This window comes from Mus musculus, chromosome 4 (assembly GCF_000001635.26).
Source record: "Mus musculus strain C57BL/6J chromosome 4, GRCm38.p6 C57BL/6J".
NCBI classification, from domain to species: Eukaryota; Metazoa; Chordata; class Mammalia; order Rodentia; family Muridae; genus Mus; species Mus musculus.
In genome coordinates this window covers 14,785,001-14,801,959 of record NC_000070.6, presented here as the reverse complement: position 1 = coordinate 14,801,959, position 16,959 = coordinate 14,785,001, and the positions used below count along the sequence as shown (strand labels likewise).

At 40.8% G+C, this 16,959-nt stretch overlaps 1 protein-coding gene across 4 annotated transcripts in view; it reads left to right on the top strand.

Moving 5' to 3' along the window:
• The window catches only part of Lrrc69 (leucine rich repeat containing 69), a 184,758-nt gene that overhangs the window by 6,420 nt on the left and 161,379 nt on the right, over positions 1 to 16,959 (top strand). For 2 of the 4 annotated variants that reach the window (XM_030253831.1, XM_030253832.1), the window contains exon 2: positions 1,547 to 6,097. In XM_030253831.1, the coding sequence (XP_030109691.1) occupies positions 5,831 to 6,097 (267 nt within the window). In that variant the 5' untranslated portion in view covers positions 1,547 to 5,830. Of the gene's footprint in view, positions 1 to 506; positions 6,098 to 16,959 lie in introns of those variants that run through there. The other 2 variants (XM_006538295.4, NM_028499.2) reach the window with 2 other exon arrangements.

Here is a 16,959-nt window from a genome sequence, read left to right as displayed (position 1 = left end):
AGTTATTGCAGGGGCTAATATTATGGTTCATTTTGAGTGTTAACTTGACCATATTCAGAACCACTTTACAGGCGTACTTCTGAGCACATCTGTGAGGACGTTTCTAGAGAGGATTTTGAGGGGCAAGAGCTGCATTCAGCACGGGTGGCACTTCCACGAATGAGTACCCAAGAAACAGCCCTGTCTGTCTGCATTTGCAGCTCAAGCCTGCATTAGTGTGGATGTTGCTCCTTTCGCTGAGGCTCCCTTCTGCCATCAGACTCCAATTTTCTCTACCTTCCTGTGTGAACTCTATACCAGCAATGCTCCAGAGAGCTTCCAGGCTTCCATTGCCACACTGGGACAGCTGAGGTGTCCTCCTCCATAAACTGAGTGGCTCCCTGACCTCGTCGTCCTCATCTCGAGGACAAACATTGTTAGACTGCCTTGCCCCTAATGTATAAGCTGATCTATTAAATCCCCATGTGTATCACATACACAGTTGCTTGGTTCTGTTTCTTTTTTTTTTTTTTTTTTATAGTTTATTTTTTTAGAAGATTTATTTATTTATTATATGTAAGTACACTGTAGCTGTCTTCAGACACTCCAGAAGAGGGAGTCAGATCTCGTTACGGATGGTTGTGAGCCACCATGTGGTTGCTGGGATTTGAACTCCTGACCTTCGGAAGAGCAGTCGGGTGCTCTTACCCGCTGAGCCATCTCACCAGCCCCGGTTCTGTTTCTTTAGATCGGCCTACCTGATAAGGCACAACATGCCTTTGCACTTTCGCTGGCTTAATTGCAGTATATTCATGCTGAGCTTGCATTTCCTCTTAGCTTCTGTCACATCTCCAGCTTCTCAGGGCAGGCACGGCATTGGTCACAGAAGCAATAGGCTCCAGGGGCTCCGAAATACATGAGGTTAGGTTTACACAACAAATTCCATTTTGTACACAATGTCTACTTTTGGGCTCATTTTCTTATTTAAATTCTTTTGGGAGTGGGCTTATAAGAGTCCTGTATAGACTATTAATGGGAGACTTAGGTCATACTAGGAAGCTATTGGTGAAGGGTTAGAGAGCAGAGGAAAATACCAAGCTAAGGGAAAGCTAGCTCCCGTGTAGCAGAAAGTTTAGTACGGCAATTTGCCTTAACAGCCAGAAATGAGCCTATCTCACCAATGCATGCTCTAGCCAAGGGTTTCTAAATATTTTGTCAAAAATGCTGTCAGGATGATAGTAAAAGATGAGAGATGATCAAGAAGAAAATTTAAATATAAGGGAGCATGCCTTTGGGAGTTTGAACAGTAAAACTAATGGCTCTACTCGGTTGTCAAATTGACAACATCTGGAGTAAGTTAAAAGCCAAGCCACTTGGTGCAGTTGTGAGGGATTTTCCTTGTGGATCAATAGAGGTGGGGCGGGGGGATTCACCTCATATCTGTGCCACACCTTCTGATAGCAGCCTACATACAGGATATTGAAGAAGGAAGAAGGAAGCTTTTTTTGTTTTTTTAACCTGTGTGACCTCAATCTCACTGTCAAGGTCATTTCTTTACTTGTATTAGAGCCTACTTCTAAAGGATTCCTGCGTATGCTGAAGATATCCAGTCTCATGATGGACCTACTGAACAAGATTCAACATGGATTCTTGGACCTTATGTTGGAAGACAGCCATTATTGGACTAGTCAGACCACAGGCTGTAAGGCCCTCTAATAAATCCCACGTATCATTCAATCAGTTCTGTTTCTGTAGAAAATGCTATTACACCTAGTCTCTCCAGATAGCAAATGATGCTCAGAGTGAGAAATGTTTTCCAGACAGAGCAAATCGAAGAAGCTGAAGTGCATGATGCTGATGATATGTAGATTTTGTTTAGAACCTAGGAAGATCAAAGATCCCAACTGAATGGCTATAATCTTAAAGGTACAATTCCATAGCAGTTTCACCTGGAAATCCAAGATAGAGGACTGATGAGGTGGCTTAGCAAGTAAAGGTGTTTGTCACCAAGTTGGACCTGAGTTCAGTTCCTGGATCTTACATGGTGGAAGGAGAGAACTGATTCCTACAGGTTGGCGTCAGACCTCCACATTGCATACTGTGGCAGTTCTCACACCTACTACATATACTAAAAAATGTGTAAAGGAATTCCAAGACAGAGACTGCACGTTCTGGGGACAGCCGTGGAGATCTTGCTTGACACAATGTGGTAAAAACTTGAAAGACCCACTGAAGTTGGGTTTTGTTTTGTTTTGTTTTTAAAGGGATTTGTGTCAGTTTGGATAGAAAGGAATAATGCTAAATTAAAAATAAACCTTAATGCTTGGTTGGTAGGATTGTGTCTACCACAATAAAATGGTACAAACACCATGGAATACAGTGTAGCAATGTTTCAAAAGAGTATATGTACTGCTACTGTATGATGTCATGATCCTACTCCTAAGTGTATACCCTGGTTAAATGAAATGTTACACCTTTAATTCCTCAATGTTAATTCTAAGAGCCAAAACCAGGGAGACCCAAATGCCCTTCATGAAGATAAAATGATTCGTAAAAATTGATAGGTAAATATAACAATATTATTTAGCAGTCAAAATTAAGTAATGGTTTATGCTTTTAAATGGCTATGCCTTGCAGATGTTATCCTCAGAATCCAGTCATACAACTTCATCTATATACCATGTTCAAAGTAAGCAAAACTTTTAAAAAAAGGATTAGGATGGGTTATGGCTTTAATTCTGTTTTTCTCACTTGCTGCCAAGAGGTAGAATTTAATCTGTCTCACTTGAAATGTGGGCAGATCTCAGTGACTTGATTCTAATCAAAAGATTGTTGATTAAAGTTAACAATCTAGAAGTGATGCCCCATGACTTCAGGCTAAGTCATGGAGGTAATGATCCCTCCATACAATCTATCTTGAGATGTCCAGGCCACATACTCGGAGTCAGCAGTCAGCATCTCTTGCAAGATACAGGAAGGTGAACCTTCAGATGATTTGTGCTTATGTAGCCTTTGTGCTGTCACGGTGGTCATCAAAGGGAGCAGATAGAAGCTTGGACCAAATTAAGACTGGTGAATAAATTCACGTTTTAAATCATTGTATGGTGGTTTCACAGCAATAGATAACCAGAGTAGATTGGGTTTATTCTATTGATTACCTGTTATGTTACAGAAGAAGGAATCAAAGTTTACAGTATGGTTGGTCAGAGCAATAGGAACCAGGACCGGGTAACAGCGCCCTCATTTCCTTTCTAGATGATTTGGGTACCATCTTGTAGGATTCTGGACCTACAATAGTCACTTATAGGTGATGGTGGCACAGCTTAAAAGATTCCTCCTTGTGTATCTGTACATGTGTGTATTCACGTTCATATGTGAGATGGCCCATGTGTGCGCTCATGTAGAAGTACAAAGCTGCCTTTGGGAGTCTTACTCTACTTCTCTCTATCTTACTCATTGATGTAGGATCTACATGGCTATTTTAGCTAGCCAACTTACTGTGGGGATCCAAGTCTCTGCCTTTCCAGAGTTGGATTTGCAGGTGAGCTACCAAGTGTACCCTGAGTTTCCTAGTTTCTGGAGATCTGAGCTCATACTTGTGCAACAAGTTGTTTAACCAGCCTGTCTTCAGAGGAAAGATTTATACAATCTTGGGAGAAAGTTTTTCTAAATTTCAATTTTTATTTTTGTGTGTGTATGTGTGTGTGCACACGCGTGTGCATGTGCATATAAGTGCAGATGACCTCAGTTCAGAAGAGCACGTTGGATTATATAAAGCTGAAGTTGCAGATGGTCATGAGTGCAGCCCATGGATTCAGGGAACCAAACTTGAGTCCTGGCCACCGAGCCTTCTCTCTGGGCCCTCAGAATAAGACCTTTAAGAATAAAGCCCTGCAGACATTTTGATTAGAGTCGTAATAGTTTTTCTTACAAAACTAGGGTTGAAAGAGAAAAGGCAGTTCATACATAGCCTTTTTATCAATTAAAATGCTTTTATCTATAGAGATGGTTTTCTCTATAGTAGCAACTGGAAGTCACTGTTGAGAGCCGTCTTGTTATGATGATAGTGATGTTTATTATACTGTTGTAAAGTTACTTTTCCTATTTCAGAACTATGGTACCCGCTGATCTTATGTTGGCAACTTCTTGCTTCAATAGCACTTCCCAGTGACCCAGTGATTTAATAATAATTAAATTATTTCTCTTTCCTGGTTTTATTTTTACCCATAGCAACTCTCCTCACCTGCTGGACATAGATTTACATCATTGTCATGATTTGTTTTCTACAGCTGGACTGTAATTTCTTTGAGAGCAGAGCCTTTTAACTTCCTCATCTACTCCCTTATAGTCACTTCTTGCACTAGAGTTGTGTTCTGAAAACTTGGTAGATTATATGTATCATTTATAGTATTTAAATATTTGGCAGTCATAATTAAGTTTGCAATATGTCTAATCAAAGTGCCTCCAAGCCTCCTCATATCTAGGTACAGACGGGGTTCTAATGATCAAAGGTCAAAGGCTATAGCATCCTTTTCTGTCATTTTCAACACACCTGCGAAACAGTAGGACTAGTATTAAAAACCTCTGTATGCCTGTTACTCAGCATCAATAATGTCAATAATTATCAACATTGTGTCCATCCTGCTGCTTCCCCTACGTCCTCCAGTTTCCATAAGCATTTCTAAATGTTGAATACATGTAAAACAAGTCCTATTGTTAATTACTATCATAACCAGCCCATCAATACATTTCTCTGACTGGTTGCTGTGTTTATTGAAATGAACAATCTGTCCAGGTGCACAGGTTGTATTTTGTCTTTTGCTATTATTTAATGCTCATTTTCAGAACAGTTTTTATTTTTCATCATGCAGTTGCTGAGACCTCATTTCACTTCTCCCTATAGAGCACTGCGTCTCAACCTGTGTATCAATCACTACCCCCTTGGAAATCCTGTCTCTAAAAATATTTACATTACGATTCATAACCGTAGAATAATTATAGTTATGAAGTAGAAATGAAAATAGTTGTATGGATGGGGTCACCACAGCATGAGGAGTGTATTACAGCCGCATAGGAGAGTTGAGAGCCGCTGCTGTAAAGCTTTCCATGTTACAGATTTGACTGAGGGTAACTTCAGCTCTCTGGGCCTCCCATTTCTGTATGTGTTGGTTAGCCTAAAGCTACTGTTAGATGTAGGGTTGGTTTTCTGCATGAGGTTTCCTCTGCACTCTGCTGCGCACCATCAGTTACTTTCATTGCACGTGATGCTTTCTGTTGTAAGTGGCTAAAACGGATTAGTGGGCTACTAACCTTAATCCTACCAACAGAGTTCCTGTATTTCATTAGAACTTGGAGAAATGATGAGTTTTCTAAGGCTTGTTAAAATTCATTTATTAGCTCCAATTTCTGTATGAATAAAAACTATGAACTATTTGAATATAGTGGCATGCAGTTTATATTACAATAGTGTAATAGATGCTTGATTCATTTCTCCCTTTATTAGTTTTTAGACTGAGCTGATGATGTCCCACCCACTCCAAGTATGATTAATGAGTTAGTCCCTCCTTTTATAAGATGCTGTTATGAACCCCAAGGCTTCAGTATTACTTCCCCCCCCCCCCCAGATGTTTAGCCTTCCTCATTTCAAACTGGAGGAAGAGTCCCAAAGCTGGCCCAGTTGCCTGATATGATCTCAGTATTTGATATTGTCCATGTGTCTGGCATGGATAAACCTGTTTCAGCATGCCCTGTCTTGTATGCTTCTGGTCCAACCTGCAGTGACTATTTCCCCCCTCTACTTAGGAAATCACCTACTACCTCCTAGCTTCATCATAATGGGGAGTGGTTTTGCATGTGTGACAGAACAATTCTGCGATTACATATTCTAAAGATATATAATAACTCTTCCTCCATAATGGTCACCTCTTCAAAAATCATGGCTGAAAGATTATTGGTAACAGCACTGAAGGGTGGCAAGAACACTAAGATCCTGACTTTGAATGGCAAGAGGATTACCAAGATGCCCTCGACACTGGAAAAACTACCTAATCTGAAGACTCTAGACCTTCAAAATAATTCCATCTCCAAAGTATGCCCAGAGCTAAGGACCTTGACCCAGGTGAGGAACCTCAGAGCTTTTGGGATTGAAGATAGAAAATAGATTAAAGTCGTAAGTGATGATGGAGCAGTGACACTTTAATATCTGGAGAATTAGCTCTCTGGAGACAATATGGAGTGCTGTTGGAGAGGGATGAGTAGCTGTTCTAGCTTAGGGCATTACACATGGCAGGAAAGATGTTGCAAGTTACTCCTGTGCCCTTTGGCCCACATCTGGAATGAGAATTAGATCTTTGCTCATCTTCCTTCAGGCTGTCATCTGGAAAGAGGTTGGAAGCCTGGGTCTAGTAGTAGTCTTTCTACCTTGGGGCTCACATCTGGAAGTAGGCTTTGAGGATTCAGGCAAGATTGTGCCCACCTCCCTAGGGGGACTGTCCCGAAGTCTTTACATATGGAATTAAGACACATTTAGAGTGTTGAGGAGGCATTTCCTAGAACTGGCTGGGACTTCAAGTGCAGAGGAGGGTTGATAGGAATAGGAAATGAAAGGAATTTCTCCCCCTAAAACAGCCTTTAGGAGATGGCTAATGTTTAAAATACAGAGTCCCCTTCTTAAAGAGAAGCAGGTGACATGGCTGAGTCCCAGATGCTTATGGTAAACGTTTCTGCCTGGTAATGTCTGACTGCAGCTGCTAAAAATCTTGAGGTTAAGTGGGCGCAAGGCAACAGTTTTACTTGTGTTGATTTCTTCACAGTCCGTACCGAAAGAGCCTTTAGACAACTCAGTCACTGCAACTTACTAAAAGTTAAAGAATAAATCTGTCATTTTCACACGGCCTCTTTTAACCTTTATGAAATCATAATATTCAATAGTAGTTAGTAGTAACTTGAAATGGTGTAGTTACAGCTATAAGATGGGAACTCACACTTCTCTAAAGGACAGATGATTTTCTGAGCTCTCACTGAAAACCATGAAGTGCTTTGCTTTCCTCTTTGAATTTGTTTCTGTTTGCATGTTGTTATAAGAAAACTCATTGCTTAAAGGCTTATACTAGAATTATCTTTTATGACACTTTCAGTTCCCATCCTCACTTCCATGTTTAGTTACTCTCAACTTACTCTTTGGCGTGTCCATTTCAGTTACTATCTTTCAAATTCCTATATAGTAAGCTTAGTTTCTGCACAGTTATCTTTTCAACTCAGCATGATGGCACACTTAGAGCTTTCAGTAGCCACAGCCTCCCACTGCTCCCCACTGTGTGCGCTGCTGGCACCAATATGTGCAGTCCACTCTGGCCTTGCCTTGGTGGCTTCATTACCTTTTAAAGCTTTGTAGCATTTACATAACCATTATCAAGCCTTTACTTTGCCTCAGAGAATTCTGCAGTATATATATATATATGTATTGTATGTGTGTATATGCCAAACTTAATCCTTCACTTCTTGCATCTTTTTATTATACTGGCTTCATTTTATTTCAGAGTAATGTCACATAGTTTTCAAACGCACCTAATTTTTTTCCACCAGGACTTCCATTGTCCAGCCTTTAACTAAGCTGATTGTCCTCTGGTTTTACTGGATGCTGTCAGTCCAGGATGTCACTGACAATCATCCTAAAGTGGACTTGGTTGGTTTCTGAAACCTATTTTCCTCCTCATGTCTCCCATTCACCTTTTTTTCCCTTTCCCATACCTTGTCTGCTGCTGCCTCTGGATTTCTAGAAATAAAACTGTGTATATGCCTGTATGACCAACAGGTTATCTTTCTTTTTCAATTCAGTAAGCCTCCATATATCATCCTGGTCTGCGCATGTTGTAGTTAATATTTAGGTCCCGTGTATATTTGAAACACCCCTTCATGTCACTGATCCATATTTACCATCTTATACAAAGCTCAAGTCCAAGTGGATCAAAGACATCCACATAAAACCAGATGCACTGAGTCTAATAGAAGAGAAAGTGGAAAAGAGCCTTGAATTCATTGGCACAAGGGGAACAGAACACCAGTGGCTCAGGTTCTAAGATCAACAGTTGACAAATGGGACCTCATGAAACTGAAAAGCTTCTATAAGGCAAGGACTATCAATAAGACAGATTGGCAACCTACAGATTGGGAAAAGATCTTCACTAACCCTACATCTGTTAGAAGGCTAATGTCTAAAATATACAAAGAACTCAAGAAGTTAGACTCCAAATATCCATAAAACTATTAAAAAATGGGTACTGAGCTAAACAAAATTCTCAACAGAGGAATCTTGAATGGCTGAGAAGCATTTAAAGGTTCAACGTTCTTAGTTATCAGGAAAATGCAAATTAAAATAATCCTGAGATTCCACCTTACATCAATCAGAATGGCTAAGATCAAAAACTCAAGTGACAGCACATGCTGGTGAGGATGTAGAGAAAGAGGAACACTCCTCCATTGCTGGTGGGATTACAAGCCAGTGCAACCACCCTGGAGATCAATCTGGTGGTTCTTCAGAAAATTTGAAATAGTTCTACCTGAAGACCCATATACCACTCCTGGGCATATGCCCAAAAGGTGCTCTACCATACCACAGGGATATGTGCTCCACTATGGTCATAGCAACCTTATTCATAATAGCCAGAAACTGAATACCACTCAGATATCCCTCAACTGAAGGATAGATAACAGAAAATGTTAGTTATTTACCCAATGGAATACTATTCAGCTGTTAAAAAAACAAGGACATCATGCATTTTACAGTCAAATGGATGGAACTAGAAATTATCATCCCGAGTGAGGTAATCCAGATTCAAAAGTATATATATATATACACACACACATACACACACACACATATATTTACACATATATATACACATACATATATAAGTATATATGTATATATATAAGTATATATATAAAGGTATATATAAAAGTATATATATGTGTGTATATATATATATATACACATACACACATTTTTTTTATATATATTGTACTGGCTAGTTTTGTGTCAACTTGACACAGCTGGAGTTATCACAGAAAAAGGAGCTTCAGTTGAGGAAATGCCTCCACGAGATCCAACTGTAAGGCATTTTCTCAATTAATGATCAAGGGGGAAAGGCCCCTTGTGGGTGGGACCATCTCTGGGCTGGTAGTCTTGGTTCTATAAGAGAGCAGGCTGAGCAAGCCAGGGGAAGCAAGGCAGTAAAGAACATCCCTCCATGGCCTCTGCATCAGCTCCTGCTTCCTGACCTGTTTGAGTTCCAGTCCTGACTTCCTTGGTGATAAACAGCAGTATGGAATTGTAAGCTGAATAAACCCTTTCCTCCCCAACTTGCTTCTTGGTCATGATGTTTGTGCAGGAATAGAAACCCTGACTAAGACAAATTGGTACCAGCAGAGTGGGGTATTCCTGTGACAACCTGACCATGTTTTGGGGAGGACTGTGGAAGGACTTTGAACTTTGGGCTTGAAGATCCATTTGTTAAGAGCTTTGTCAGATGTTGTGTAGGAGCTTGGAAGATAATGTTGAGAACAGTGCAGAAGATGGAGGCCTGGCTTGTGAAATTTCAGAGGGAAAATTAAAGACTCTTTTCAGGGTTATTGCTGTTTTGATTGTGAAGATTCTGTAGTTCTGGTTAGCTGGGGCTGAAGAATCAGCTGTGATTAACAAGATACCAGAACTACTAAAGCAAAAACTTTGCATTACTGGGACTATTGATGCTGGTTAGCTGGAGCTAAGAAATTAGCTGTGATTAAGAAGAGACCAGCATCGTTGAGTTGACATCTTCTGGAAAGTGTTTTCTGAAAGCACAAAGAGGCTGTGTTCCAGAGATAGCCAAGGTTGTACTCCTTCTGCAGCGGGACTTGGTAATGTGTAAGGGTCACCCAGATGGTACTGGTTTTGAAGGCATGAAGGGGTCACGAAGAGCAGCTGAGGCTCGGCACTGTGAGAGGCCATGGAAGGCCATTGGTGAAGGTGCAGCCTCAGTTGCAATTAATGGCCCAGGACTGAAGGGGTCATGCAGTGTTTTGGAGATGCCAGTACCATGAGATGACCACCAAGAGCAGCAGCAGCAGTGGAGTACAGGCATCTGGAGCCTAGAGGACGAACGTGTGCTACAAAGGGCATGGCTGAAGAAGTGACCCAAGCCCTTGGAGGAGCCCAGAAGATCGTGAGTTGGATCCCAGACATTGGATGGTTGGAGATTGATTTTTGCTTTTGATTGTGACTGTGCCCTGATATTTTCCCTCTTGAAGGAAGTATTTTAGTGGAGCCCACAGTTAAGAGACTTTTAATTGTAAAAAGACTTTGGATTTTAAAAGAGATGGATATTTTAAAGAGTTGAAATTTTAAGAATATGTAAAGACTGTGGGACGTTTAAAATTATTTAGATCTTGGGGATGAATAAGAATGTAAGGGTTGAGGCTTACTAGTGATGTGTTTGTGTGTCAAGTTGACAAGGGGTCAATTGTACTGGCTAGTTTTGTGTCAACTTGACATAGCTGGAGTTATCACAGAAAAAGGAGCTTCAGTTGAGGAAATGCCTCCACGAGATCCAACTGTAAGGCATTTTCTCAATTAATGATCAAGGGGGAAAGGCCCCTTGTGGGTGGGACCATCTCTGGGCTGGTAGTCTTGGTTCTATAAGAGAGCAGGCTGAGCAAGCCAGGGGAAGCAAGGCAGTAAAGAACATCCCTCCATGGCCTCTGCATCAGCTCCTGCTTCCTGACCTGTTTGAGTTCCAGTCCTGACTTCCTTGGTGATAAACAGCAGTATGGAATTGTAAGCTGAATAAACCCTTTCCTCCCCAACTTGCTTCTTGGTCATGATGTTTGTGCAGGAATAGAAACCCTGACTAAGACATATATATATATACACACACACACATACACATACACACACACACATATATATATACACATATATATACACACATACATATATAAGTATATATGTATATATATAAGTATATATATAAAGGTATATATAAAAGTATATATATGTGTGTATATATATACACATACACACATTTTATATATATATATATGTATATATATATATATATATATATATACACACACACACACACACACACACACACGGTGTGTACTTACTGATGTGAATATTAGCAAAAAAGTACAGGGTACCAATAATATTCCCCACATACCATAAGAAGTTAAACAAGGGGACTGGAGAGATGGCTCAGCGGTTAAGAGCACTGACTGCTCTTCCAGAGGTCGTGAGTTCACATCCCAGCAACTACATGGTGGCTCACAACCATCTGTAATAGGATTTGATGCCCTCTTCTGGTGTGCCTGAAGATAGCTACAGTGTACTCACATATATAAAATAAACAAATCTTAAAAAAAAAAAGTTAAACAAGAAAGGCCCAAGTAAGAATGCTTCAATCCCACTGAGAAGGGGGAACAAAATAATCATGAGAGGCAGAGGGACGGAGGGTCCTGGGTGGGAGAGGGGAGGTGGAAAAGAAAATGGGAGTAGGATCAGGTATGGGGTGAGACAGGAGAGAAGCCCAGAGGGCCAGGAGAATGAGTGAAAATATGCAGCAGCAGTGGGGGCAGCAGGGACCGAGTTGGGGACCTAGAAAGTCCCAGAGACCTGGGATATGAGTGGCTTCCAGGTCTAAATGGGGTTGACCTTAGTTGAGATGCCCAATAGTTGGGAGACAGAGCCTAAAAAGATCACCTCTAGAAGATAGACATGGCCCCGAGTTGAAGCATGAGGCCACCCACCCATAGGCTCTTGTGTGGTGGGGGAAGCTGAACAAGGGAGTTTGACTGTGTTTATCCCATGCTGCTGGCAGGTGCTGGACTGTAGGGAAGCATCGAGGTACTGCTTTGGGGTGGGAAAGCTGGGCCTGTGACAAGGCTGAGGCTGTGGGCTTTTCAGACTCTAGGACAACCAGGCATCGCTGTGAGTCTTGGAAGAGCAGAGAACCGAATGGGAGCCCATAGGCTGGAGACTACATCGAGCCCGGGGCCAGGGAGGGGATGGGAGCTCCAGCTTCTCTCTTGGGGTGAATTTTCCTCTCTTGGCTGAGGCAGGCTTGGTGGAGGTTGTGGCTAGGAGTGCAGAGAGGCCTTCTTTGGGAGTAGGGTATGGCTCTGAAGGCAAAGGCCTTCTTCATGGCTCCCCACTGTGGTTCTTGATGAAAAAAAGACAGTCCATAGTTCCAAACAGTTTATTGGCTGTTCATGGCAGAAAATGGATATATAATGTACCATACTCCCTTCTCAGGGTGGGCTTGAGATTAAATACCTTTTGCAGGGAGAAATGTCTGGGAAGGGAAGCTTATTGGCTAAGCCCTCCAGGCCTCTACCTCATTGAGGCCAGTACCTCATTGGCGTGGACAACTCTGTTTTGGGCCTACATGACCACAGGACACATTTCTTTTTGGGGGAGAAGCATAGCACGTGTTCCAAGTCAGGAGTCTGGCAGGGAGCTGGGAGTCACCTAAGCCTTAGGTGTGTGCCCACTGAGTCTCAGGTCTTGACCTGTTCTACCTTACCAAACTTCCTGGTATGGTTTTATGTCCAACACTCACCCATCTTCAAAATTTTTGACCCAGAATTGTTCCTGTCTAAAAGAAATGCAGAGATAAAAATGGAGCTGTGACTGAAAAAATGGCCATCCAGTCCAGCCCAAGCTGGGACCCATCCCACTCACTGGCTCCAAATCATGACATTATTACTGATGCCATTTTGTCCTTATAGACAGGAGTTTATAGACATGACTGTCCTCTGAGAGACTCTACCAGCAGCTGACTGAGACAGATTCAGATATTTACAGTCAACCATTGGACTGAGGTTGGGGAACCCTATGTACGAGGGGAAGGATCGAAGAGCTGAAGGGGATTTTGACCCCATAGGAAAAATAACAGTATGAACTAACCCATACCCCTCAGAGCTCCCAGAGACTAAGCCACCAATCAAAGAGCATACATGGGCTGGTCCATGGCCCCCAGCACATATGTACTGGAGCACTGCCTCCTGCATTACTTGCCTTCTCTCTCCCAAATTCCTGACCTCTTTTCATCGTTGTTACATGCATATATGCACATACACATACATATTCCTATATATAACTTTCAATCGGAGACAATGAGATCTGGTCTCTGTAATGAGATCTGATGCCCTCCTCTGGTGTGTCTGAAGACAGCTACAGTGTACTTAACATATAATAAATAGGTAAATCTTTTTTTTTTTTAAAGTGGTCTTCAGATCTCCAACTCCTTTTTCATCTTCATTGATGGCAACAAACTTCTTTTCCTGGGCTGGTTCCACTCTCTTTTAGCAACTTTCCTTAGCAGATAGCCCATGGCTCTGGTATCTCAAACATCTTGAGGTCTCCAAGGCAACATCAATGTTACAGCTTCTTGTTTCAATGTCTAGAATCCACACATGATATTCTGGGCTCCTCCAAAGGGCTGGCATCACTTTTCTAGCTCTGCCCTCTGTAGCACTTTAAGCTCATGTTGATTGACTCTACTGTGCGCCTAATCCTGTAGCAACTAGATGCCCCAGGGGAAGGGGATGCTGGTAGGGATGGGTGGGTTGGTGGGGAAGCACCCTCTCAGAAGCAAAGAGAAGGAAGGTTGGAGGAGGTGAAAAACTCAGGGAGGAGGGACCAGGAAGGAGGGCAAGATTTGGAATGTAAATAAATAAAATAATTTAATAATAAAAGGAAAGAAAGTGTCTGTAGTATGTCTTTATAATTGACTAATAGTTGTATAGTAACACATTACTTGCTACAAAATTATTCTTCCTTGGAAAGAAACTCCAAAGATAGATAACATGATTTTATCTTCTTTTCCTGCCTCTCTTATGTTTTCTTATTGTATTAAGAGAGAGTATATATTTTGACCTCAGTTACTCCCTTCAATTTCTTCTGGCTCAGCTCAGTGCTGGTGTTGAAGAAGAAATCATACTGTTTTTGAACCCAACTGACTTGAAGTTAGGTTTCTGTTGATGTATCTTTAGTGTGCTTTCTGAATGCTTCAGCCTAATGGCTGTATATCGTTTGCTGTTCATAAAGTAGTGATGTTTCTTATATAGGAGTTCAAGGTTGGGAAATAAACCTCTATTTCTACTCTGTATGAGAAGTTACATAAGAAAACAAAGTGTGCAAGAAAGTGTTGGAGAATCAGTATAATTCTGCTCACTCCTGGGATGAAGGTGAAAGGAGAGCAGAAAGACAAGTAAGGGATGGGGAGAGGGGAGGGGAGGAGAGGGGAGTAGAAGGTTAGCAGAGGAGAGAGAGGGAAGGAGAAGTGAAGACAGGGTTGGGGTTGGGAAAAGAAGGCCTTGCTGAACCTGTTGTAAGTCTGGCACAGTTACTAGGCTCTTACCAGCTAATGTGAAGTAAAGCCCTTGGTTTCTGGCACTCACCAGCCTAATGTATAGATTATTAGCCAAAGACTAGTACATTTGTTTGGAAAGACATTGCAAAGGAATACTCATGCTACAGGAAACTTCTTAAAGAGGTTGAAGTAAGGGGAAGTAGCTTTTTCTTTTGTTTTTGAAGTCATAGTTACATCATTTCTCACCTTTCCTCCTTTTAAATCCTCCCAATTTTCCCACCTACTCTCTTTCAATTTCATGACCTCTTTTCATTGCTGTTACATGCACATGCACATACACATACACATACATATTCCTATATATAACTTTCAGCAAAATAAGATTTTATAAATTATTGTGATAAAACAACCCTTGGCTTAGCAAAAAGAACTAAGAAAAAGGTTTGGGGCCATCGACTTTGAACCAGTGCCTGGACAGATGTACTTGCAGATTTTGTGTGTGTGTGTGTGTGTGTGTGTGTGTGTGTGTGTAAAGTTATGGGTTTTTTTTGCAAGGTTGTGATTATAGTAGAAATTTCTGTTTAATTAAGCATACATGTACTGTACTGTGTAACGTGGTACTGTATGATCTCCTAGTAAAGGTTTTGAATTGAACTTTCTTAGAAGAGACACACAGGGCTAAGCATGCCTCTGAAAACATGCTGAGCAGTATTAATTAGCAGGGAAATGCAAACCAAAGCCAAAATGAGATGTATCTTACATATGTTAGAATGACCTTAGTTCAGTGAAATGTGACACGTGTTGGTGAGGATGTGAAAGGGGTGGGGGAGGGGGCCCTTTGTATACGATGTATACTCATTGTGGAAAACACTGTAGAGCTTCCTCAAAAAAAAAAAAAAAAAAAAAACCAAAAAACAACAACAACAAAAAAAACACCTCAAACTGGCTTATGATCCAACTGTCGTACTCTGTGTGTGTGCACAGAAGGAATAGTTTGAATGATGAGAAGAAACATCTGCACCACATGTTCCTTGTGTAGCATTATTCATGGCATCCAAGACACAGAAGCATCTGCAACCTCTATCAGTGTATTAATAAGGAAAAGGTGTGTCTGTGTGTTACAATGAAATGTCATTCAGTCTTAGAAAGGAAGGAGTCCTGCCACCTTGACAGCACATGAACTCTACAGTCACACTAACTGCAATGAGTGGACATCAGAAGACGTTTGCCTAATAACGGCTAGATCCTATGTAATTCTAGCACTTGGGGACTTATAGAGGCAGAACGGTCTCAGTTCAAAGTCATTCTCTGAAACAGCCAGTTCTAAGTCAACCTAGGCTACAAGAGACCTCATTTTAAAAATGGATGAATGGACTGAGACAGACAGACAATAAAACAATATCCTTTCTAAAACCACCCATCTTAACCCCCCAACCATGTGTTATATAAATTACTTTCCATTACATTTGAAATGTTCAACTCCTGGAAACAGATATGGAATGGTAGTTACATGGGTTTGGCAGGGGCGGGGGATATACTAGGGAATAAATCAAGGGGTACAGATTTGTTATGAAATAAAAATAAGTTTGAGAGATTGAAATGAAGTAATGTGACTATAGTTAATATATACTTGCAACTTTCTAAAAGTAGATCTAATGCCATTCTTAGCAGAGAGAGAGAGAGAGAAGAGAGAAAATATATAGAGAGACTATACATCCTCGATAGAAACCATCTAGCTGTTCTAGCCAGTAGTTAGTTCTAATGGATTGGTGCCCTATCAAAATCAAGCATTTAAAGTTTCTATTACAAGTGACACTTTAAAAGTACTGTATGTGTGTAAGCAAAAATTCAGCTTTTATGCTTTAATTTTAGGTTTAATTCAGTAAATAGAATCTATTGCTTTGTAAGTATTAAAGGATACAAGAATTTTCCTCTCAAGCACTGTTTTCTTAACCTGTGGGTCACGACTCATTTGGGGGTCAAAGGATCCTTACACAGGGGTTGCATATCTGATATACTGCATATTAGATACTTACATTATGATTCATAACAGCAAAACTACTGCTATGAAGTAGCAACAAAATAATTTTATGATTGGGGGGTCATCACAACATGAGGGACTGTCTTAAAGGGTTGCAGAGAACCACTGATTCCGTTTCAAAATGTTCAATTACCTCTTAGTTTCGATTAGATATTTTTCTTTTTAAAACTTATAAAACATTATGGCATTGTAAATTTGGTCAAACTTTAGGAGAAAATGGACTGCTGTTTATGAACTGTCCCTGTTACTAACGTTAGCCTGTACTTAGAGAGTTAATGACTAAGCTGATGGTGGGATAGCAAGTGCTCTCAAGAATGTTTATGTCCGGGAGCCACTGTTGACCTGGACAAGAGAATGGTGTTGATACTCCTGAGTCCTTCCTTACACATGGGACTCCTGCAGCTAACTCTCATGGTTAATGAGTATATGTTTGTAATTCAATCATGTCTTATTAAGCTCCGTGCCCCAATGTCTTATAAAAAAAGAGGCTGTGATTATAGAAATATGTGAAAAGTTGAGTTAGAGTTATAAATTATTAAGATAACACATAAGCTTAAAAACTGAAAGTCATCGTAGCTGTCAACATGT